This window comes from Malaya genurostris, unplaced genomic scaffold (assembly GCF_030247185.1).
Source record: "Malaya genurostris strain Urasoe2022 unplaced genomic scaffold, Malgen_1.1 HiC_scaffold_24, whole genome shotgun sequence".
NCBI classification, from domain to species: Eukaryota; Metazoa; Arthropoda; class Insecta; order Diptera; family Culicidae; genus Malaya; species Malaya genurostris.
In genome coordinates, this window is record NW_026682654.1 from 12,989 (window position 1) to 39,198 (window position 26,210).

The 26,210-nt window shown below is 37.6% G+C and overlaps 1 protein-coding gene across 1 annotated transcript in view; it reads right to left on the reverse strand.

The window, feature by feature from the left end:
* Nucleotides 1–2,092: 2,092 nt before the first annotated feature.
* The window catches only part of LOC131439961 (GPI ethanolamine phosphate transferase 1-like), a 61,721-nt gene continuing 37,603 nt past the window's right edge, over nt 2,093–26,210 (reverse strand). Inside the window, exons 5-7 of the mRNA XM_058611086.1 lie at nt 2,650–2,797; nt 2,400–2,591; nt 2,093–2,347 (exon numbers count right to left, since the gene is read on the reverse strand). Of these exons, the coding sequence (XP_058467069.1) occupies nt 2,108–2,347; nt 2,400–2,591; nt 2,650–2,797 (580 nt within the window). The 3' untranslated portion in view covers nt 2,093–2,107. The remainder of the gene's footprint in view (nt 2,348–2,399; nt 2,592–2,649; nt 2,798–26,210) is intronic.

A 26,210-nucleotide genomic window follows, 5' to 3' on the forward strand; every position in this document is an offset into this window, starting at 1 on the left:
AATGGCGAACTGGGACGATGGCTACATTCCATTATCGCTAGAGTATCGACGAAACCTTGGTCCAGGGGGATGAATGTGAGTCGCGATTTCATTCGTGTTATGTCTCGGCTCATGTCAAACCACTACACGTTCAACGCACATCTCCGGCGTATTGGGCTCGCGGAGAACGGTCTCTGCACATGTGGCGAGGATGTCGAGCATGTCGTGTAGCCGTGCGTAGAGTATCGTGACGCCAGGTCTGAACTTAAGAAATCCCTTAGGGCCCGAGGTAGACCACCTGAGGTTCCGATCCGAGATGTATTGGCGAGTCGGGATAGTCTTTATATGCTCCTCATTCATAAGTACCTTAAACACATTAACGTACAAGTGTAATCTGTTATATTAGTCATGCATTTGCTCCTTTTCATTGACGATACTTCAACTAAGGCTAAGAATAAACTTCACCTACAGGTTCGTTACTAACATCCGCCCGATTTTCCTCATCCCTCGACTGTCCATCGAAACTAACAAGATCTTTCTGTTGTCACTATTTTTTCGCTTCCCCTTCCCATGTCTCTTCGCCATCTCGATGTCAACTAATTAAATCTCTGTCGTTCTTAACCTTTTCGTTCCCATACCCCCTTTTTTCACTCCGTTTTCCACAACATTTACTTCTCTGTGTTTCTTTCATTCTCCTCGGAAACACCACCATCATCACCCACGAAGAGCCGCTCCAGTCGATGACCAACATGCGGGTCACCCGCCGTGTCTTCGTAGCCTGGGGGTGTAGCGCAAATAATGATTTTTAAGAATTCTTAATAATACAAAAGAGTTCTTAAGAATATTTCTCCACCGACTTATTACTCAATAATTTCCACGTGAAAATTACGAATTGTTGTTCGAATGATGCTTTATATTATGCAATTGATTTTGAATATTTTGTTGAACGATAGTTCATAAAGAAAACCACAAAAATGAATATAGCATTATATATGCTACATATGAAATTATGAAATAAGAGCTCTAGAGTTTCAGTTTTAGAACAAGAAATAATAAATATGAAAATGAACAAAGGCGCAATACCGACAGAAGAAATTAAAAACCTGTTTTAATCAACCTAGTGGTGTAAAGATGCCTTTCTCATATTAATCATACTATCTTTTATAATACTGTGATATTCTTCAAAATAATTTTCTTTGATTCTTAAAAGAACAACCGTAATCGGTTTGTTTGACCGTCTACTGATAAAAACTATCATTTGGAGAAGATTTGAGGTCGATTTAGAAGGTTTGTTAAGGTTTTTCGCCATTTTCAACGATGGTATACAATTTTTAACACACCTATATATATTTCTGGATCCGGAAGTCGAATCTGAATGAAATTCAGGAATTACATATGGGACCACAAGACCTTTCATTTGATCCTAAGTTTGTGAAAATCGTGAGCGCCATCTATGAGAAAAGTTAGAACACATTTTTTTCATTTTTTTTGTACACTTTACTTCGGAACCGAAAGTCGGATCCAATTATTTAAGAAATTTGGACAAGACCACAAGACCTTTCATTTGAATCTAAGTTTGTCAAAATCGGTTCAGCCATCTCCGAGAAAAGTTAGTGCAAAAAAACGTTACATACACACACAAACTTTTTGCGTGCTCGACGACCTGAGTCGAATGGTATATGACACTCGGCCCTCCGGGTCTTGGTTCAAAAGTTGGTTTTTTCAATGATTGCATAACCTTTCTATATGAGAAAGGCAAAAATAAATAGTAGAAAAATTCAACTTAATATACGGAAAATTTCTGGAATTAATCTGGTGAAGGAACCGAAATGAAGTAGTTGAGAAAGTATACAAATATTTGCAAATCAGACAAACTCTCGCCACATACGTATATATCCATGATTCGCCACCTGTTACGATCTTATATACGTCGGGTGATGCACCGCGATCGTATTTTTTTAACATGCACCAATCGACACGATCCTCACGAGTCACATGACGAACTTGCATTGTCAGTTCAAGCACATGGATGATTTCTGGCAAAACAACTGATTCCTATGGAAATTATCTTTGTTCTTACATGAATAAATTAGTAGTATACATCTTCAGGAATTCCTTACCTTAAAAATTACATAAACTTACATGTATGGTATATGCAAATAATAAATATAATTGCCATCGTTCTTGAGATAAATCGGACACTAACTCTTCTAAACGATTTACCGTTAAAAAAAATTTTTCCTATTATGATTGAAATCCAACCCAACATTGCGACTGATAGCACGAATAATAATTCATACTTGTAATATGTTTGATAATACTCAATTGCCTCTAGTATTACATCTACCAACAGTTCACTTAGAGTAATCTGAAAATGGTGTACATTGTCAAGCGAACAGTAAACGTTTATGCAGTACTACCATTTGCTCAAAATTTTGAGTATTGGCAGTTATATTCATATCCTTTTTCAGATTACCAATCAAAGTAGAATAAACAGTTTCCTGTTTAAAAAACGACCATTGAAACCATTTTTGACTGCATTTTTGTTGCCAACGGTAATATTGCTGGTATAGTTGTTCGACATTCTTCTCCATTGAACGAGCAGTGAATGCCTGGAAGACATACATACAAATTTTAGAAATAATAATATACTATGACAATATGAATTACCTTCGATGCATTCAAATAATGAAGGGGTATTTTTCCACAATTTTGTTTTGGTATTGCTATTCCTAGTAAAGTTGAGATCAAAGGAGTCACATCTGTTTGATTTAAGTCCCACGATGGAATAGTTACTTCATCAAAAGTTACATTTTTGCTACAAGTATTATATAGATAAATTCGGGCTTAGTGACGACTCTCAGAAGTTCTTACATGCTAATTTCATAAGAAAAAATCACGATTCTTGCCATCATTAACATTTCAAATCAATTACACTCAACATTTAATTGGTTTGACACTTAAAATTTGATTGTCAGACAGGTACCTATTAACCGACGATTTTATCTGATTTCGCACTTAATTTTCATACACATTCCTAGAGACATCATGGGAGTTTGTCCGTGATATGTCATCAGGTATATATTAAGTCACTAATAATTTGATAATTATATGCTTTATTTTATAAGATCTATACAAATACACACACACACACATATATATATATATATATATATATATATATATATATATATATATATATATATATATATATATATATATATATATATATATATATATATATATATATATATATATATATATATATATATATATATATATATATATATATATATATATATATATATATATATATATATATATATATATATATATATATATATATGTGTGTGTGTGTGTGTGTGGGTGTGTTTTCTTAAGGATGACCTACGCGAGCGAAGAACTGTTTCATTGTGTATGTTTTACTAGTTAATGCACGAACAATCCCTTGGATTCTTTCAAAAATCGAGAGGTACGTTTTGAATAGAATACCACAGTATTATATATGAGAAACGCATCATAACTATGTACTATGTAATTGTACATTTTTTCTGAAAGCTGAATCATTTTTAGCTAATATATTCCAAGAGTTGAAAATGTCGTTTCTAACTTTTGAATCACTCGACCGATTTCGCTAATACGTCGATACGTTGACCAGCTTCTTGGTAACGATACTTCTCATTATGGTCGTAATTTTCACGATTTTCTTCTTGAGTTGTTGAATGCTTTTATCATCGTTTGAAGTAGGCAAACTAGCAGTACTAAGTTCTTTTAGGTATGGTCATGACGTTGGAAATAAATAATAAGGAACACATACTTAGCAAACTTTTTAACTCTAAGGTTACTAGACACATGAAACAGCTTACTAATCACTGAATCCACTCGAGGATGACGTTACAGTATGCTATACGTGACATCGTGCTCACTTCTTCATTTTTCAAAAGGCACGGATGGGATAGCCATCAATCTGTAGGTTTTAATGACAGCTTTAAAATAAAAATTATCAAAAAAAGTACGGGTGTGTAATGTCAGAGACATAACTGGATGTCGTGAATACAAATATGACACGTTTTATTTATGCTTCCGAGTTCGAATTGGTAGTTCATCGATTGTTCGAATTGTGCAACTTTCCCCTCTTTCATTACTAGAAATTTAAACGATGCGCCTAGACTAAATTACAGATTAGTTACATTAAACATTCTGAAACGCAATTAAATATTATGAAATAAGCAGTATAGTTCTTTATAATAAAAAAATTGTGGCTCTGAAACGAGATTCTTATGAAAGCGTTCGTGATGAAGAGTGACGATTTGAGTTAGTTCAGCACGCAGACTCTGAATTCTGAACCCATATTCCAGAACTCAGCTCTAAAACTTGAAGACGATTTTTCGCCATGACTACCAGAATGGATTTTAAAGATTACAGTAAAGTAAATTTCCGCATAATTCTTTAGGAGTATTATTATGGTTCTAAAAAGAACCGAATAGAAGAAGTCTGGAATAAAGAACTGGATCCTGAGTTCAAGAACTAAATTTAGAACCAATAACAGACTCAGAATCCAGTTTCAATTCTAGAATTGCAATTTCGAAACTCAAATTAGTTTCGGAATACAGTTTTAGAATCCAGTTGCAGCACGCAGGCTCTGATGGCAGGTGCTATCTCCGTCGCTGCTGGTTTAACTCCCGCGATGGCAGTCTGCTCGCCTTGAAGGCCAGCAAGCGAATGAAAGTTGCTACCTGAGCGTTTGAGGTTTTAACCACGCAGAAGGTTCTCTTTCCGTCGCTGCTGGTTGATGGTTTAACTCCCGCGATAGCAGTCTGCTCGCCTTGAAGGCCAGCAAGCGAATGAGAGTTGCGATCTGAGCGTTTGAGGTTTTAACCACGCAGAAGGTGCTCTCTCCGTCGCTGCTGGTTGATGGTTTAACTCTCGCGATGGCAGTCTTCTCGCCTTGAAAGCCAGCAAGCGAATGAGAGTTGCGACCTGAGCGTTTAAGGTTTTAACCACGCAGAAGGCGCTATCTCCGTCGCTGCTGGTTTAACTCCCGCGATGGCAGTCTGCTTGCCTTGAAGGCCAGCAAGCGAATGAGAGTTGCGACCTGAGCGTTTGAGGTTTTAACCACGCAGAAGGTGCTCTCTCCGTCGCTGCTGGTTGATAGTTGATTTATCTAACGCGATGGTAGTCTGCTCGCCTTGAAGGCCAGCAAGCGAATGAAAGTTGCTACCTGAGCGTTTGAGGTTTTAACCACGCAGAAGGCGCTCTCTCCGTCGCTGCTGGTTGATGGTTTAACTCCCACGACGCCTGCTTCCATCGAACGCACGAGAAGAAATGATCGATTTTCACCACGGTTCCCCGTATATAAATACGCATTCAGTTGAAGATATGTGCCTGACTAACTCAAAATCGTCGTCCTTGCGCGAAAAACCCAAGCGAAAGTAAAGAGATTTCCGCATTATTTTGAAAATTAGAGAAAACACATTATCGGATGCCTTTTCAATATCCAATATTGCCATGGCAGACGTTTTGGACAATGATTTGTTTTGCTGGATGACGTTGTTAACCCTTGTGAGTTGGCTGATGGTGGATCTTCCTTTCCGGAACCCAAACTGTTCTTCCAGTAATATATCCTGTTCATCTGCGAAAGCAAGAATTCGCCTTTGAATTGACTTTTCAAACAGCTCGGATAGGGCAGTGAGTAAGCTGATGGGCCGATAGCTCTTGGAAAGGAAAGGATAGCTAAGAAGACAAATGAACGAATACTCAAATTTTTCAGCTCAATGTTGAATGTGTTATCGAAACCGGGGGCCTTCATATTTTTGGATTTTTTCACAATAGCCATCAGCTCATTCGCAGTGACTCTACTTTCCGCCGGAACCAAGCTGTCTGATTGGTCAATCTCAGCTACGCTATCAGCAACGGCTCTTTCATGTGGACTAACAATTTTGAGTCCTAAATTGTGAGAACACACAAACTGCTGGCCTAGCGCATTTGCCTTCTCTACTGGTGTGATTAAAGGTATTCCTTCAGCTGCGTCCTGGGGTGGCAGCAGAGGAGGAATAGGCTTCGGTTTTTTCTTAAGCACCTTCGTTAAGGACCAGAAGGGCTTTGAATGTGGGAGAATTTCTCGAAGCTTTTGCTGGAAGTTCCTGTTGCGATGCTCAGATATTCTTTCCTGGATTATCCTAGTTAAGTTGTTATAAGAAGTCTTCCTATCTAGGATGCCAGTTCGTTGATACTGCCTCCGGTAGATATTTCGAAGTCGGATGAGTTTCTTGGTGACACTGTCGATTTGAAGAGAGGAACTCGGCATATGTTGTACTGGAACCGTCCTATCACGAGCGACTGTGATTGAATACTGGAAGGAAGATAGGGCCGCATCGATTTCCATCGGGGAATCAAGTGGCAGATCGATATTAATATATTGGTCGGCAATTTGTTGAAATTGGACCCAATCGGTGCGATAATAGTTCCTCCGAGGTTGAATAGGCACTGTTTCTGGTGAAGATCCCAACGTCAATATTACTGGAAAGTGGTCGGAAGAGAGCTCGTTGAAGACAACCGGAGAGCTGTCTATGGCGATGTTGCTGATGAATATATCCAAAATGGAATGAACTCCCGATCTGGAAAGTCGCGTTGGTTGATCCGGAGCGAGGATGTTGTATTGTCCAGCTTCGGCTAGTACGAATCCGTTTCGATTCTGTCTTTTGTTTCCCCACAGCTCATGCCGTGCGTTCAGGTCCCCAGCAATGATGAATTTGTTCTGTCGTCGAGTGAGCATAGCAAGATCTCGCTTCAAAGATGCACACGTACCATCTCGAAGATTGGTTTGTTTAGGGCAGTACGCTGCAATGATGATGATGGATCCCATCGTCGTTGCAATCTTAACTCCGATGGCTTCTATTAGTTGCAATTTAAAGGCTGACATAAGCCTATGCTGAATGGATCGTTTAATGGCAATGGCAACTCCCCCTCCTCTGGTAGTTGTCCTGTCGAGCCTGTGAATCCTGTAATTGGAAATAAAAATAGAAATTTCAGGTTTAAGATGAGTTTCAGTTAAAATAGCAATATCGACATTCTTCTCTTGATTCAGCAGTTTTGCTCCTGAGTGAGCAAGCATTCCAATTTATTATAACTAACTCATTATATTGCATATTCGATGATGAATTTGCCTAAGGCGTTGATTTGATCTAACCGCGTTCTGCAGTTTCGTAGTTTTGCTGTCATTGTTTCAAAAATGACGATCAGTTGTTCAGCAGAGAATATGTCACCAGAGTCATCCTTTGCTTGTGGTTGATTATTGCCCCATCCAGGAGGGATTTTTGAGGGATATTCTTTTTGTGATCCAGCGGCTGAATCTTTTGGATTGCTGCGAGGAAGTGGTGGCAAATTCGGAATATCCCTCTTCGGTGGGAGCCGTGGGAAATTAATTTCATCCTTCTGTGGAACATTCTTGCGCGTTGATTGTTTACGGGACGCCTGTTGTCGAATTTTTGTGAACTCAGCACGTTTGGGACACGATTTGCTAGCAGATGGATGGTCACCATCACAGTTCACACATTTTACAGCGATGTCATCTAGTAGGCAATCGTTGGTATTGTGTGGTTCGGCACATTTCCTGCACCGACTTTTCATGTGGCAATTCCTCGCTCCATGGCCGTAGTTCAAACAGTTCGTGCACTGTGTGACATCCCGATGTACCGGTTTATACTTTTGCCATTCGATGATTACTGAAAACGATTTAATCGTTTTCAGTTGACTCATGGTGATGGAGCCCTTCTCCAGATGAACCAAGTAGAGTTGATCTCGATACTTTTTGTCCGTGTTATGTCGCTTCATTTTAAACACCATCAAAGGCTTTAGTCCAGTCTCCGACAGTGCCTGCTTTAGTTCGGCTTCCATCATGTCGGGTAGTCCTCGAAGTACAACCTTCATAGGTTTGTTGGTGGCAATATCGTGTGTGAAGTATTCCGCTTTTGTCTGCTTCAGATAGCATTCCACTCCTTTGTAGTGGTTCAAAGCCGGAACAGTTATTTTGTAGCCTTCAGTACATAAACGGATTGTTGCCTGTAGTCCTTTGCTGATCAGTGTATTGAAATCCGAGCGTAAATTTGCTGGGAAGCCCTTCAGGTAGAAAGGCGGCATTTTTTCCTTCTTCTACAGTTCCTCTTCGACATCAACTGGCAGATCAGCGTATTGGTTGTTACTCAGCAAAAGGTCGTTTACCTGTACATCACTTGGCTTCAGACGCTTAGCATCCTTTGGATCCTTCTCGGATCTATGGCGCGTTTTACCCATAGCTTGGGTAGGTAGACAACTGCGAATAAAAGATAAAACAAAATCGAAATTAGTCGTAGTAGGTTATTCGTCTATCCACATCGAGTGTTAGATGACGAATGGTGACGTTTCTGTTGTCTAGTGACTACTGATATAGGGTGTAAGGACTCGGCCTGCTCAGGTAGTCTCGATAAAAAAATCTGCCACAACATTGTTTTTACCTTGTTTGTAGCGAATGTCCATTTCCAATCCTTGTAGTTTCAGACGTAAACGCGTTAGGGTAGGCGAAGTTTCTTTTAAATGCCATGTTGAAATCAGCGGTCGATGATCAGTGTATACAATAAATCTCTGATTATAAATAAAATGCTTAAAACGGTTCACTGCCCATACGATGGCTAACAGCTCTTTTTAAATCGTATGGTACTTTCCTTCAGCACCTACTAGACCTCCGCTTGCATATGAAATTGGCCTATCGATCGATTTTTCATTCGAGAGTACTGCTCCAATGGCGTACTCGCTCGCATCTGTCGTGATCACGAACGTATCTTTATAGCTCGGTCTAACTAACAGTGTGTCAGAATTCCTCAAAAGATTTTTGACACTCTTCCGTCCAAGTAAACTTAACAATCTTTCGCAAGAGATCGTTCAAAGGTTTACGTTTCTCTGCGATGTGAGGTATGAACTTCCCATAGAAATTTACTGTTCCTTAGAATGACCGGACACCTTTGACTGTTTTTGGTGCCGCCATTTCTTTTATTGTTTTTATATTGTCTCCCATGGGACGGATTCCTTCTTTGTCAATTACGTGGCCTAAATACATAATTTCATTTTTCAAAATTTGGCATTTACGTGGCTCGACTTTTAGATTATGTCGACGGAGAGCCTTTAAAACTTTGCGTAAGTTTTCATTGTGTTCTTCGATGGTAACACCGAAAACAATTATATCGTCCAAGTAGACTGTAGCTTTCACGTCTTTTATTTCATACAGCATTTCATACGTTCATTAATCTTTGGAACGTCGACGGGCTGTTACGCAAGCCCATAGGCATTCTTGTGAATTCAAAGTGGCCTTTTGGAGTTGGAAACGCTGTCTTGGCTGCATCTTTTGAGTTAATTGGTACTTGGTAAAATCCTGAATTTAAATCCAAGGTAGAAAAATATTTACTGTTTCCAAGATTATCTAGAATCTCGTCAATTAGTGGAGTTGGGTATACCAATGGCTTTGTAACTAATTTTAAATCCCTGAAGTCCACCACGGTTCTGTATTTCTTGTTACCCAATTCATCGTCCTTCTTGGGAACACACAGGACTGGTGCATTCCACGGACTTTTGCTAGGCCTTATGATACCTTGTATACGCATTTCTTCAATTTCTTCTATAATATGCTTCTTTGTAGCTTCTGGAAGTCTATATTGCCGTTTGTTGATAGGCACGTTTGAAGTGGTCTCAATTTCGTGCACTACCGCATCAGTGATAGTTAATTTATCCCCCTTCAGATAGAATACATCACTATATGATGCCATTATTTTCTCTATATCCATAAAATTTTCTCTTTTTAGATGATATTTAGTGATTTTAATACTTTATCTGTTCGGTCTCGACCAGATATTTGACCGTATCTTCTATTTTCCGTAAGAATTGCGTCTTGATTTGTATCTAAATCAAGGAAACATTTGTCTTCCTCGCCACACTCTCCGCCTATAAAATCTTTTTCTTCTTCATGAGTAATATTAGTCCCACAACCAGGGAGCATATTATCTGAACGACCGTCGTTTTTGTATAACTCATAGTTGCTCTGATGCGATGCATTAATGTTATCATTTTTATTCACTTCACATTTATTATGCTTCGCTAAACTGCCCTCTAAGACTTCAGCATTGACGACAATTACTTTATTTTTGCCACTTTTTGCATCCATTTTAATGTGGTTTTCGGTTGTCCTATTTATACTTGGAGATTTTTCTATTTCCCCGTTGTTGTCTGATTTAGTTGTGCTTTTGGGCAGCTCATTTTGGTGTTCGTCTAATATTTTTCCCATATTTAGCTTTTCTATCCGTATCTCTGTTTGTTTATTAGCGCCCATTGGCGTTTGTCTGTGTTTCCTCTCCCGCGTGAGCTCTTTACCCTGTACTAAATATAATGATCCTCTTGGGCAAGGTCTCACCTTCGTGCTGAACTCTATAGGCTCTTCTTGCATGTATATTATTCCATTTTTGTTATCTAAACTTGTGACGTATCTGTTTATGAATTCCATTCCGAGAATTCCATCGAACCCCAATTCTTCGACTACGTCAAATTTTACTTTTAGATTTACGCCTTGAATTATAAATTCTGCCTCGGTTGTACCTAGGCTTATCCACGGGATGCTTACCACCCCCGTATACTGTATTCGCTCTTGTCCGTTTATCTTACCCGAGCCTATTTCCTCTGCACATTTTCTACTGATTAAGTTGGAACTGGCCCCCGTATCGATTAAAAATTTCTTTCCTATATATGGGTTAGCTGTAGACCTCAATTCAATTTCATATGCATTGAACAAATTTCTAGTCATTACATGACTTGTGGTTCCTGACTCCCTTTCTTCTCGGATGCGTTTTTGATTTACTGACCCAAGATTCATCTTGGCCGCCTCTTGCCGTCTCATTTCTTGTATTATATCTGTGATTTGCCCGACTTGATTTCCCAACTGTGAAATAGATCTTTGAATTACACATATTTTCTTTTTTAAGTCTTGCTTTTGAATAATGTCATGGGCTGTTCGATCCTCTATCCACTCGAACGGCCCTTTGTTTAGTTTTTTCTATAGTTGTTGTGGTTGTCATAGTTATTGTCTCGGTTGTTTGGGCGTTCCTGCCGGTACGAGCGCTCCGCTGTTTCGTAATTGTTCTAATTGTCCCGGCTTCTGCTTTGTGTATGGGTATTTTGTGGTTGGTGCCCATACGTTCGAGCACTTGGTCGTTGTTGATCTTGTCTCTCATAATCTCTTCTTGTTAGTAGGTTACATAGTTCTTGTCGGAACGTCTGGTGCGATTCGTCATAATGCCTCTGGTTGGACCCACCGCTTAATGCTTTATATTGCCGAGATGTAGTAGGCTCCTGGTTGTGTCTCATGACCCTTGTATGATGCCTATCTCCCCGTGGGTTTCTGAATCCTTCTCCTTGCGGGTACCTGTAATTTTGCCTCATACCGCTGTCTGCTGTAGTATTCGTATTGTTAAAGCTGTTCCTTTCTCTGTGGTTTCTTGTTTGCCTATTGTCGTGTTGCTCTTCGAGAAAGTCTAGTAATTCTCCCAGAGCCATGTTTCTTTGTCCCTGGGCCGTTCTCCTGAGATCATCGTTTCTCAGGCCTGCTATACAATGCAACCTCAAATTCTTATCTAATGCGCTGTTTCCCTGGGCGCCTTCATTATATAGGTCTATGTGTTCTTTTATTTTCTTTACGCGTTTTTTGTATGACTTATAAGATTCTCGCGGGTTTTGCCTTAAAGTCTCCCTATCTGCTAACACATTTTCGATTTTAATCACCTCACCGAATTCTCTTACTAAATTTGCTTTTGTCTCCGGCCAAGTTTCGGCTCTGATTTTTAATATGTTGTTTGCCGCTTTTCCCTTAAGTTTCAATAAAACGACATAAATTAGCTCATTGTGCGGCATACCTTCCGGTATCTCATCCGCAAAATGCTCTATGTGATATAGGAACGCATTAAGCTCATTAACCCATGAAAATCCGGTATGCACTGAATGACCTCGGTTTTTGGAAACCGATCTTCGTAATCGTTGTTATTCTCAATAACTGAATGCACTCTTTGACGCTGTGATATGTTATGTTTTGTACTTCCAGCTTCCCATATACTTCTCTGACGCCCGTTAGGACGATCTTGTTTGGTTTCTATAACGATTGATTCGCTTAGGATTTTCGATGCTGCCTCATATTTTGTTCGCACGACGTTATAAAGGTCTGTTAGTTTGTTCCATTCACTTACTGAGACCCGAAATTCGTAACCTTCGATTAGTTGTTCGAATTCGGCGAAGGCTTCCTTAGGTGTTTCCTTCTTGGTTAGGATCCCTTGTAATGATCTTGCTCTTGTATAAATTCTCGTATTCGTGTGCAATATACTCACCTATTTCTTCTAGTCTTGACATCTGCGAACGTCTTCGTTAATTTGGCTCAATACATTTTTCGTTGTAAACATCTAGAAATATTTCCTGTCGTTTGCGGGTGATCGTTATTGTTCACCCCGCGTATACCATACTCAAAGTCAATGTCGGTTTATTGTTATTATTGTCATATACCGCTTCTTTTCCCCGTACTCTGTTCTTATTTCAGTTGCCAGACTTTTAGCCGCAAATATGGCCGCGATTGTTTTGGTGTGTCGCCTAGCAACGCATTTTTCCGTAGGCTCCGCCCATACGGGTTGGTTCACCACCGTTTTAAATATATACCTCGTGGCATGCACTCCTGGTGCCTAATTCGCTGCCTTGCTTTGTTATGTCAGTCCAAGTACGGCTACTTTTGCTACTTTTGCTTATTAGACTACTTTTGCTTATTCGCAAAATGATGCGTCAAATTACCGATTCCTTCGCTCATACGCGTGAGGTTCGGTTGGTCACCTTGACCTTATAATCATTACACCAGTACTGTTCAGCTGGTCGTGATTTTCTTTGTCTCTTCAACAAAGGCGACAAAAAAAAACTTCTAAGGCCTTCATGCTAGTATGGCCACTTTTGTAAATATTATCGCGGTGTTTTTTTCTCTTCAACACATGCGCCCGTATTGACCGTGGTCAAAACGTAAACAAATCAAATGTGAACGTAATCTATACGTCCGCATCGTATACCTCGATCGGGCTCATACCAGCTCCGATATGCTACCGCATTGACCAACAACAGTGCTCTGACGGAATCAATTTCGTTCCGTTAGCGAGCCACTTTGTCTCGTGCTTGAATATAAACCAAGAAAAAGTAAAATGTACGTAGACTCACCATACTAATACTGCTTCGCCCAACATCCTCAATTTCGAATTCCTCACCCGTACTCCTGGCGTATCCTTGCTGCTATCGCGCTTACCGCTTTCTTTCTGAACCCCCCCCCCCCCCCCCCCCCCTCGCGGTTCAGTACCGCTGTCACCACTTGCAAAACGCCTCGTTGTTCTGGCCGAACGGCGGCGGGAGGAAAATGACGAAAGGGAATGTTTCTTTCTGTTTTGAATGGAATCTCTTTGTTAATAAACCTATTTTTTCTGTATTTCTTCACTTCTATTTCTTCTCAATTAACTGAATACACTCTTGGATCAATTTAATATCGGAACATTTACACTTTTCGTTCTGCTTTTGCCGTAATCTACCTACAGCAGAAGTTAATTGATGAACTGTTTCGGTTATCGCGTATTACACTACTAACGGCTATTTACCGTCAACTATTTGGAACCGACTAACTAATTGTCCACGGGCCGACGCCGGAGACTAACGGAGGAGTTGGCACTAGGGGAGACATGAAGAACATCTCCGAACAAGAAAAGTGGTAAGATCAATGATTTGAACAGTTTCAGTTTTGATTGCAATGTCGAAAACAACTAAAACCGATTTGTTTTTCAACTAACAGAATTTTGTTTCAATAACAACACCAGTTATTTCAACTAAAATATTTGTTGAAATTGAAAGGTATGTGTCCTTACTAATTGACAGCATTTTTTTACAACCAATTAAATTAGTTGTTTCAACCATCGTTTTTACTAATCTGAAAACAAAAATGACAGTTTAGTTATAACATTAGTCGATTAGTTGTACCAAATTTTAACCAATCAAATTCAGAAAATCAACTAATATTCTGGTTGAAATGGGATCGCGGGTGGTTCCGTGTGGATACATAGATAGCGAAATAGCAAAATTAGAAGAAAAAACGGCACTTGTAAATCATGTCATACGGTACCAACATCATTTTGATCTAAGTCACACTAAAATCATAAATCGTCGTTTTAAATCCACTTCTTCACCTATACTAGAAATGTGTCATATTGTAAACACTCCTAGCACTATCAATCACCGCACAGACATAGACGGTCTAAGTACTACATACGAAGGCGAACTCCACACAGTTTAAACTACCCACTCTAATATCTCTAGATCAAAAGCACAACACAATGATAAATTATCATCTCACCATTCTCGCTCAAGCTCCATCACGCAAATAAGTTCACCGATTTAAGCACCATCATTTACCCACCAGTGACGATAAGTAGTGCATAGTGGTAAAGCAGGCTAATGTTTAAAACAAATGTTATTATTGCAACGTAAGAAATCATTTAATTTAAAATATGTAAATGATTTTAAATCAACAGTTTTTGGTGATCGCACATATGTTTTATATAGTTTAGAGCAGTGACAGAAGAAACTTTTTTACTATATAAACAACCGTTCGTGGGCATACGATTTTTAGACGAGGAACGCTAAGATAGTGAGTTAACATGTGAGTTTAATGTGTTTTGTAGAATCTTTCATAACCAATAAACTTAGTTTTCCTTGAAAAAGACCATATCCAGTGATCGAAACGTCGGGCAGTATATAACAGCCGTTCTTATTTAACAGACCGCTAAAGAAAAATTAGTGCAAAATACCTGTACGGTAATTCCGGAACCGTGAGTCGGATGAATTTAAATACGGGAACTTTGTATAGAACTATAAGGTATTTAATTTGAATCTATGTTTGTGAAAATCGGTTCAGACATCTCCGAGAAAAGTAAGTGACAATATTGGTCACACACATACACACAGATATTTGCTCAGTTCGTCGAGTTGAGTCGAGTTGAGTTGAGTAATATACGGCATTCGGCCCTCCGGACCGTTATGCGTTAATGCTGAGGTTTTAGGCTATATTACATAAGAAAAATTCTTCGGGAATGTGGAGAAAGCATAGAAAATTGTTTTGTATAGAATTGGAAATTTTTCACTCCATGCATGTCAGATCTTCGATGACTGTTTGGCGCATATCGAATTGTGCAATGCTTGCTTGCTGGAGACCAAAAGATATATACACTAAGGTCTCTTTTTACACGGGGGTTACGTACCATGTTAAAAAATCCGTGTAAAAGAAAACCGTGTTAATTGCGGAAACCGTGCAAAAAAAACCGCGTGGAAAATTTGACGTAATAATTCCAAAAACCGCAGATTTGATTATTTGTTTGAATTTGTTTTGGATGAAATATGATTATTTGAAGCGGAAAAAATATTATTTTTTAACCCCCAAATTTATGCAAGGTGCACATAACTGTGAAAATGTAACTGTTATTTACCAATAAAAACGGAAATCTAAAATAGTACGGATGCGTAATGTCAGAGACATAACTGGATGTCGTGAATACGAATAAAACTGATACGATTTCTTTACACTTTCGAATTTGAATTGATAGTTGATCGATTGTGTAAAGATATGTGCCTGACTACCTCAAAATCGTCGTCCTTGCGCGAAAAACCCAAGCAACGACCATCAATTGGGTTGTATAGAGTAAAGCAAAATTTCGCATAATTCTTTGAGTATTATCATGGTTCTAAAAAGAACCGAATAGAAGAATTTTAGAATAAGGAACTGGACCTGAGTTCAAAAACTAAATTTAGAACCAAGAACAGACTCAGAGATCAGTTGCAATTCTAAAACTATAATTTCGAAACTGAAATCCACACGACGACGCTTCTTGTTAGAATTTGGCCATAAAGGTGTAATGGGATCGCGAGTCGTAGAGGGTTTCCGAATTGAAGTATTTGCAATAAAACCAACTTTTTTGCTGAGTAGTTCAACAATACCAGACAATTGTTCAATTTGTTTATTAATATTGTCAGTTGTCTCATTTGGAGACAAACGTTTGTTTTGATCTGCCATGTACGCACGAAGAGATCGACCATTAAGCTCACCTCTACAAGATGTACAAATAAATATTATCTTGCCTTGGGCGAAAACATCCTTGCATGAGCGCAAATTGAATCCGCAGCAATTTTGGCTAATGTGAAAAAAAGTATCACACATTCCACAACGTATTGGCTCAAGATCATTGATTTCGTGTTGACACTCTCCGCATTGTTTTTTCTCCATCTCTGCTTTGTTCAATGTTGACAGCAGAACACAGGATGACACAGACTGCTTATTGAAGTACGAAGCGGTGCTGGTGCTAACGGTCGGTATAGTGCTAAAAACTATCAAACTTGACCAGAATTAACAGCAAATAACGTTACAACAGGCTCAAGCTAGATGCACACTCCAATGACCGGCATTGTAAAATATACTGCCGAACACGACTAATACTGATGTGAATCAATATGTTGAGTAAAACACTCCCAAAAACGTAAAAAACTTAGCGTAGAAAACTCTCACGATGTTCCAAAATGTTACACACTGAGAAAAAAAAATTAGAAAAGATTTTACTATGTGTCATGCTGAAGAAACTCATTTCATCGGCGTAAATCATAAAACTACAAGGATCAGCCCCATGGGGTTGTTCGAGCCGTTGATGTGGAACCAGGCAACCAAAATTTCCAATGGTTGACATTTTCAATTAATCGTCACACTTTTGAATCCGCAAATGCACAAGAGTCTGCTTAGATTGATCCTTATTAGGAATCAACACCGAACACGCGAACCCAGAATATAGACTCTATCGTGATTTGTATTTGTTTCGTAGCTGACGAAATTACATCAATAGCCCAAATGTATACAATTAAATGTTTGTACATGCTTGCGATACGAATACCGATACTTAAGCTTCTCTTCACCAAGCTTGTGTTCAAGTTTTGTATGCAAGCAGTTATTTTTATAGCGTTTCTCTACCATTACTACCATTTTGCGATTTCGGTTGAAGCGATAAAATATTTCTCATTATCAATCGAGTTCATCTTATATAAATTAGAAATTAGTCTTATGCACTCAAAATTTATTCTGGGGTAGTTGTCAATTTCTCAGGCGAAACGACATAACATGGGATTTAATCCAATCTTGCATGACACAAGATCAGAACATACCAATAAAAGCTTTAAATCGTTTATGGCACTTTTTGTCTTGCTGTGAAGCAACAACCTAACTCTAGCAAGCTACGCATAAGACTGAAACGTTAGCTATAATTTCGCTTCTATTTGTAGATTCGCGTGCTTCCAACAGCTTTGCTTTTGCTTCGATTGACCAATCAGAGCGCTGCTTTCCCTTTGATATATCGCTTACTTCTTCAAAACCGTCGACTATGCTAAGGAAATCCTGTATGCCGGAGATTTTTTGCAGCCAAAATAGGACACTGCTAGCTATTAATCAACATTTCAATGATATAAAATTAAAAATACATGGCTATGAACATTCAAATCAATACGTAAAAATATTTCCAATCAAATGGTGTCATAATATTGACAATTGATACAAAATTGACTGAGCTGTAATTGTTCAAAACCTGACCACATTTCTACGTGTATTTTTCTTGAGTTTCTAGTTTGCACCGCTACATAGAAAACAAAAATGTGTTCCACATTAATACTACTAGAGCTATAGAATTCAAATGGGTATAAAATACTGTACTGTTTGATATGACGAAGAGTTGACGAGATTAGTAAATCCGACTAGTTCTTCAACGCTACGAAATTCTCGATGATATCAATGATGATGCTGACATCATACACCACAACTGAGTGGAAGAGACGTTGTCGGGTAATTTACAACAGGGATTCAAGATCTAAAGACTGATTAATCATTTTATGAAACGACTGTCAATGATCCCGTGAAATGTTGAATTAATGATTTTAGTTAACTTTCAAACTTTAAATCAGCTCTCATATTCGTTTTCTTACAGACAACCTGTTCCCTTCTTTAAATTTTTTCTCAAAAAACAAATGACAGTGCTTTTTACACTCTCATCAGAAACCGTGTTAATTGTGAAAACCGTGTAAATAAAAACCGTGTTAATTCCGGAATCCGTGTAAAAAAAGCCGTGTGTAAAAGAACCGTGCGAAAAAAAACCGTGTAAAAAGAGACCTTAGTGTATTTTCTCCCGTACATCATAGCTGATATCAAATTCATTCGATTGGTGTACAAACATGGTTAGCTGTAATTAGCATTCTTCAAATACTTATAATATTCTAAAATTTCTGTGAAAATATCGATTTTTTTGAGACATTTTCAGTAAAGTTGAAATTTATTTCTTCTAAAACATATAGCTGATGTCAAATGCAATCTCTTGGTATATAAAAATGCATATGTCGTCGCTTCCAATTTAAAGATCATACGAAGTTTTCGAAAATTCATGCTTGGACTTTTGGTTATATTTTTGATCATAACTTTCATTAACAAACTGTAATTGAAAATTTTTCTGTTCCATTCATGTTGTGATAGACGTATATGTCTAATGATACACAAATTTCATAAATCGGACTTCTAACAGCTGAGATATGGCCAGCCAAAGTAAGCGTTCCTACTTTTTTGCAACAGACTTTAGTTGGAGCTTTTTATAATAACTTCGAATAGAATATTCGGTTTTCCGTCGTTTCAAATGGATTTCATTTCGAAGGAATTTATCTTTCTAATGGTAAAAAAGTTTTGAAATCGGCCCAAAAATGGCTAAGATATAGTCAGTCAAAATTAGCGTTTCCACTTTTCATGGTACCCTTGGTAGTCTGCGTAACTTTTTACCTCCTTGGTATTCGGAGTGTTATCATGCGTACAACTTTGCTTCCGCCGTTTTCCGATAGGTGGCTGTACCGGCTGAGGCTGGTCAAAATACATAGATGATAATGCCTTTAAAGTGAGTGTGTACAGTGCCTACCAAATTGTCACCGCCGTTTCAGTGACAGTTGTTTTTGTTTTCCTATTATTCACGCTCGAAAATGTCTGTTGATGTTTTTTTTTTAATATTGCTACTTTCAGGCAAATATATTATTAGCAAATTTATTCATCTTAAGCTTGAATAATGGCTTGAAACCTTGGAATGATAATTTTTTTTATAAAAACGTTTATTTCATAGGCAATGTACATAAGTTTTTCATCGCCGTGGCATCCACAATACATAGTACTTTAAACCTAATACATTTCGAATATCATATTAGTATGTTGGTATTCATTAGTTAATCTAATCACTGTTTTTATCAAGCGAGTTGCTATTATAGATTACATTAAATAAAATACATTTATTTTGTACATGATCTTATAACTATTTCAGGCTTGTTTGTATCGGTTCATCACTTTTATTCAATATCATATAGTTGGCTATTGGTTGAACTCATGGAAGAGAAAGGAGTCTAACAAAAAATAAAATGTAAATTGGAACTCCAATGGACTTAATGAAATGATAAAGAAGTTTCATGTAAGGAAGGTAACGACAAGCAAAAATGTCGCGAACTGGGACATTGGATAGTCTACCTTGAGTACTCAACGAATTTATTAGTTGAGATCTGACATCAGGGTACTCCACGCATGTCCAAATGACATGATCAATTTCGCGATAACCTTCACCACACGCACAATGATTAGTCTCGGAAAGTCCAATTCGAAAGAGATGTACATCTAACGTATAGTGATTGGACATGAGTAAGGACATCACACGAATGAAGCCCCTACTAAGCCTACCACGTTTGGCTAAAATATCGACTCTTCCATTGCCTGGAATGGAGTAATGAGTCGGGACCCAAACTATTGTGATTTGATAATTATTATTCAATATGTCGTTCAGGCACTGTTTTATTTTACCCAAGAAAAATGGTTCAGTTTTGCCAGCTGCGTTTGAGTGAATGGCTTCAATTGCACTCAGACTATCTGTGAAGAGAAAATAATGGTTTGAAGTTAATGTGACGATTACACTCAAACTATAATGAACTACTGCTAACTCTGCTATATGAACAGATGCAGGATCTTGAAGCCAAAGCATTATTGTTGAATATAGCAAACCCAGTAGCTTCTTCAATTCGTGATCCGTCCGTGTAAAATATTTTTTCAGAATCAATATGAATGAACTTACTTGTAATATTTTTGGGATTTCCATCGGGCGTAGGTGTTCCGGGATTCCACGCACTTCGCACTGAATGTGTCGAAAAATAAAATTGAGTCAGGGATATTTAGGAGGCAGTCACGGACAGGAATATATCTTGCAGGGTCGATTTCCTGCTGCATTTGGTTAAAACATACTTTTATGAATCTTGTTTGAGATTGAAGCTCAACTAGCTTTTCGAAGTTATTAATAACTAGGGGATTCAAGTTTGGAAGGAGTTGTGCTTTTTTTTTTGGAGATTTAGTGCGTATTTTACTAAAAATGACTGCATGATTTGTAAAATGTTTCAAATTTCAAGTACGATTCATTCGAGCCCAAGCGTTTTCAATTGGCCCTGACATGATCCAAATTATATCAAATTAAATCAACCCATTCGAGATGTTTTTGAGCATATTTTTCTTTCATCATCACCTCGAACATATTTTCTCTTAACGCTGCTGTGAAGTGCAAAGTGGTACCTGTTTTGAAAAATTGCTGAGATCGAATTAACCCCTTAACGCTCATGGGGAAACACCCCAACTGAATGTTAAAAAATCTTATTTCCTTGGCTTTCTGAACGAATAAAACAAAAAGAACAGTCAGTCTTTATTGCTATAAAAAAGTTTGTTCGAAATGACGTATAGAAAACAGAACACATAATAAATGTGTTATGTGCAACGTCCACTTGTGCTAAACAAGTACATGAAATCGTTTCGTAGAATACCATAACAAGCTATTTATCTGACTATTCTGATAATTAAAGTAATTAAAGAAATAAATTTATTTACGATATAATGAACCCAGCTCGACGTTTATTTATTTCTGAAGATCATAGGGAAAAATATTTTCCATAAAATTATAAGAACCTCTGCACTCTGCTTTGTTTTACCTTTTTTATACACATAAAAAATAGGTATAGAATTCGATCAAACTTTAAAAAAGTTTTGCGAGGCCCGGAGCTCGACGAACTGAGCAAATGTCCGTGTGTGTATATGTGTGGGTCTGTATGTGTGTTGTCAACAAAGAGGTCAGAGATAGCTGGACCGATTTTGATCAAACTAGTCGCAAATCTCCCCGTCACCCAGAACGCTATTGAATGGTTTTGAGAATGTTTACTTTTTGAGTTATACGAAGTTTTATGTCAATTGTTTTTGACAGTATTTGTCACACTTGACCTTAAAAACAGATTATATTTCCAGACGCGCACGGTAATAGCTATCCAACAAGCCATAGATTTTTAAATCCATCCATTTTTAACGGCGATATCAACATTTTTGTGTAAGCGACTTTTCCTTCTATTCCAGCAGTAGGAGTTTTGTGCATTGTATGACAAAGCAATGCTTGGGAGCAACGTGAAACACGATTTTTTATACTGTTACATACAATTGTTTCTAAGTACCAAAAAAACTGTGTACAACATCCTTTTTCGTGACATTTTGCTTCGGACCGTTTTCAGCACGGTTCGTTTTTGGCAACATAATCGTTCGAATATGACATATGTAAACCAGATGATGGCAGCATTTTCGAGTTGAAAGCAATTCCATAATTATATTGGTTTACGCTACTTACAGCAATAAATGCTGTAAGAACATAACACCCATAAACCATTCGAATCAGTTCGTCGCGATCAGCAAATGAGTGTGTGACAAATAATTTCACTCAATTTTCTTGAAGATGACTCAACCATTTTTTACCAACTCAGATTCATATGAAAAGTCGGTCGCTCCCAAACAAGGATCCTGAATTATGTTTGGATCCGACTTCTGGTTCCGGAACTACAGGATATGTGAAACGAAATTAAAAAACTCATTTTTCTCGTAGATGGCTGAACCGATCAAAGATTCAAATGAAATCTAAGAACCATCTAAGATTCAAATAAAAGGTCTTACTTTTTAGTCAGATCCAACTTCCGGTTGATTAGTATAACTATGTCCATTTCACATAAATTTATCAGGTTTGCAGATTTGTTTCCTAAGCTCAATTATTTTCTCAAAAAAGGCCAAATCGAATATCGTAAACAATACACTGAAGTCTTTTTTTATGCGAATCTACGTACCGCATAAAAAAAAACCGCATAACTCTGAAAATTCGCATAAAAAAAACCGCATAACTCTGAAACTTCGCATAAAAAAAGACCGTAGAAGGGCAAACCGCATAACTCTGAAAATTCGCATAAAAAAAACCGCGTAACTCTGAAACTTCGCATAAAAAAAAACCGCATAACTCTGAAAATTCGCATAAAAAAAGTCGCGTAAAAAAAAACCGCATAAAAAAAGACCGCATAAAAAAAGACCTCAGTGTAATTCAAATTGAAAGACTTATGGTCCCATATAAAATTGGTGAATTTTACCGATTCCAGCTTCCGAACCGATCTGGAACTGAAGCGTGATAAGTCGAAAATTACCAATTTTATTAGTATTATTATTTAACGATGGTTTAAAACAGGTACAAATCCCATAAAACTGTCTGATAAATTCTTCTAGTTTACAGAGCTTGTTAGTTTGTGGGCATGAAAACTTAATTCGGCACTACTGGTCCCCTCTTTTCCTGTTCCGAGAGCACCGAAAGTGAAGAAGAAAAACTCCTTAAACTAAATTCACTTCGATTTCTCTGCGATGCTTGAACCGATTTTGACAAATCTTGATTTGAATTAAAGTTCATACTGTTTTTAAACCTACTGTGAAATTTCATCCGGATCCGACTTCCGGTTCCGCAGTTGCAGGGCGATGAGTGTCAAATCGTCATATAGAGTGACAATATTTACAACACCGAAAGAAGAAGAAAACACAAAACGAACAAGGCGTGCTTTGTTCTATTTCGTACACGTTGTATAGTGATGTCAATAATAATAATAATAATAATAATAGTAATAGAAATAATAATAATAATAATAATAATAATAATAATAATAATAATAATAATGATAATAATAATAATAATAATAATAATAATAATAATAATAATAATAATAATAATAATAATAATAATAATAATAATAAAATAATAATAATAAAAATAATAATCCTATTACATGTTTTATGCTGTTTAGCTTGACTTACATATGCAGAAGTAACAAAAACGCAGGTTCGTTTCGTTTGTTAGATTTCGTTTAATTGGTTTAATCGAAATAGAGTATGAGATAGTAAGTATAGGTTTAACTACGTTCAAAACTGTTCCAATTTGTAGGTCATATTTGTTGGTAGTAAACGAACCAACTTTGGCTATTCCGTTTATCTGAATCCGGTCTCGGAAGAATTGGGAATAGTGATCAAAAACTGCAAAAAGGATCTCACTTACTTTTCTTGGAGATGGCCAAATCGATTTTCACAAACTTATAGGTTCAAAAGAAAAGTCTTACAGTTTCATACAGAATTCCTTAATTTGTTGTGGATACTACTTTCGGTTCCGGAACTACAGGGTAAACAGATTTTATAGAGTTTGTTAGATTAGGTTCAAACAAACTTTCCTATTTCTATTCAATAATCAGTTGTTTTTGCGAATTTCACGGATATATTTGTGATGTAATGAGTAATATGAGAAAGGCATCATTACACCACTAGGTGGATTAAAATAGGTTTTTCCCTTTATGGGCTACTCTGGCCGAGGGGGTGGTTACAACAATCCGCACTTTCCATACCGGACGAACTAGACTATGGTGCCCAAATGAACACTAGTAACGAAGGAGGAAACCCTCCAACATGTAACCCAAGCGACAGATTTCTTTACGGTTATCAATTTGCGACGAAAGATACGAATATCTTCTATTGCAAGTTCGCCAGCGAATTTGTCACTTGGACAGGAAGTGTGCTTCATCCTGTAACCAGTCAATCATTGAGTCGTGCGTCTCTGTCGTATTGGTATTTTGTCATCCTACCAACTGCTTCTTTGTCTTAAATGTCCTCGTCGATGAAACTTTGCAAAATTTCGCATTGTATCCGCTTCGGTATTGGCCCTGCTTTCCTATATAGTCTTTTATGTCTGAAGCGGTACTTACGATTATTACTGTAAAGTTCCTAAATCAATGTAGATATGTTTGGTCTACTAACACTATCCAATCTAATCTATTCTGATTGTGTCTATCTTTGTCGATGTTACGTTACATTTCCTTTTCCCATTGCATCGCATTTTTGACTATGCCGGAGAAACCTGTTAAAATCTTAAGCTGATAATTTATCAAGAATAAAGAAATAATAATAATTACAATAACAATAATAATAACAATAAAAAAAAATAATAGTGAAAATCAAAAACAATAATAATAACAATAATACTCATAATAATACAACAATAATAATGATAATAATAAAAGTAATAATAAAGATAGAAATATTGTGACTTACCACAAGTTAATATGCCATCAAACTAGTTATCACATGAAAATACCTATTTTTCGTCGTTTTACTGGGGCTCTGGTTTTTATATCAATTTCATTTTGGTATTCCTGTGGCACCCTAGGATTTTTCCGCTCCATATCGTTTTTTGTCTATAATCTTTTATTTCGATAGAGTCTCGTGATGAAAATAAAATAAAGTCATGTGTTAGTTCGTTCGTTAAGTTATATAATCTAATGAACACTGCACTAGCTTTTAGTTATTTTGTCACAGTTTTTTTCTTCCAATCATTTTGACTGCTTTTGAGCAATTTAGGTCTATACTAAGTTTTGGGCCTTCTAGTGTTGAGCACGCATCCAGGAAACAAGAACTACATGTATTTCGTGAAGAAATACTAGGTGTGTTATATGATATGGTCCACGTGAACCGTTCTGTTCCAGAAACACACATCTCACACTCTTAGTTAGAAGGTGACATCTGTGTCCAAGTTGGAGAAATCTAAGTACATTCAAACCTTTCCCGATTTGAGAGTGTATTTACACCCGAACAATCAGTTTCGCCGTCATTGCAATTTGTAAACATTACCGATACCGAACCGGATCGAAAAGGTTTGAAAGTTCCTAAACGGTTCATAAGATATCAATTTACTCCTATTCCTGATAACAATAGTCCTCCTTTTCGAATTAAATCCACCAAGCTCAGGACGAATATGATATATTAATATTCATTCCAACTGGATCAAGATAATTCAAATTGGTGACTAATTCCAGGCATAAGAAAGCTCGAAACCACCCAATGACCTATTGTAAATTTCAAGTATTATTAGTCCTGTCCACTCCGTGGTCGATCCAGACAACATAATAATTTTCATGTTTTACATTTATAAGCGAACGATCGATCTCGGTATGGTCCGACTTTGTCAATACGAAGTATAAATTGACTCCCACCCCCATCTGACAAAGGGGGGTACGCGCCCTGTAGCTCATCATACAAAGCCTAGGGAAAGACGAAACGTAAAATCAAATTTATTTATTTATTTATTTATTTAATCAACAGACAAATTTAAGTCCTAATGATTGTTTCTAAGAATATTTAAAAAAAAATTTCTTATTCGTCTGCGGGAAAAATGAAAATCGAATCCTGTAGAAACACCGTTGAAGGTTCGTTGCAATCCAATGAGTTAGTTAGTACGACGTAGAGGCAATCTGAGGAGGTTGTTGTTGCGGAGAGCTCTGGAACGAACATTGATGTTGATTTGACTAAGAAGTGCTGGGCATTCGATATTGTTCGTCAAGACATCGGCAATCAGCATTGCACGGAACAGGTCACGACGCACTTGCAAAGTATCGAGCCCGATAAGCATCCCAAGGCTTTCGTAGCTCGACAGCTGATGAGGGTTGGTCCAGTGCAATTTGCGAAGAGCGAAACGAACGAAGCGTCGTTGGATTGACTCAATTCTGAGAACACCGTTAACATAGTGAGGGTTCCATATCACCGAGCAGTATTCGAGTGTTGAGCGAACAAGTGAGCAGCAGAGAGACTTCAAGCAGTATATATCTGTGAAGCGCTTAGCAGTTCTCATAACAAATCCCAAGCAACGAGAAGCCTTCGTAACTATGTAACCAATATGCTGCTTGTAATTCAT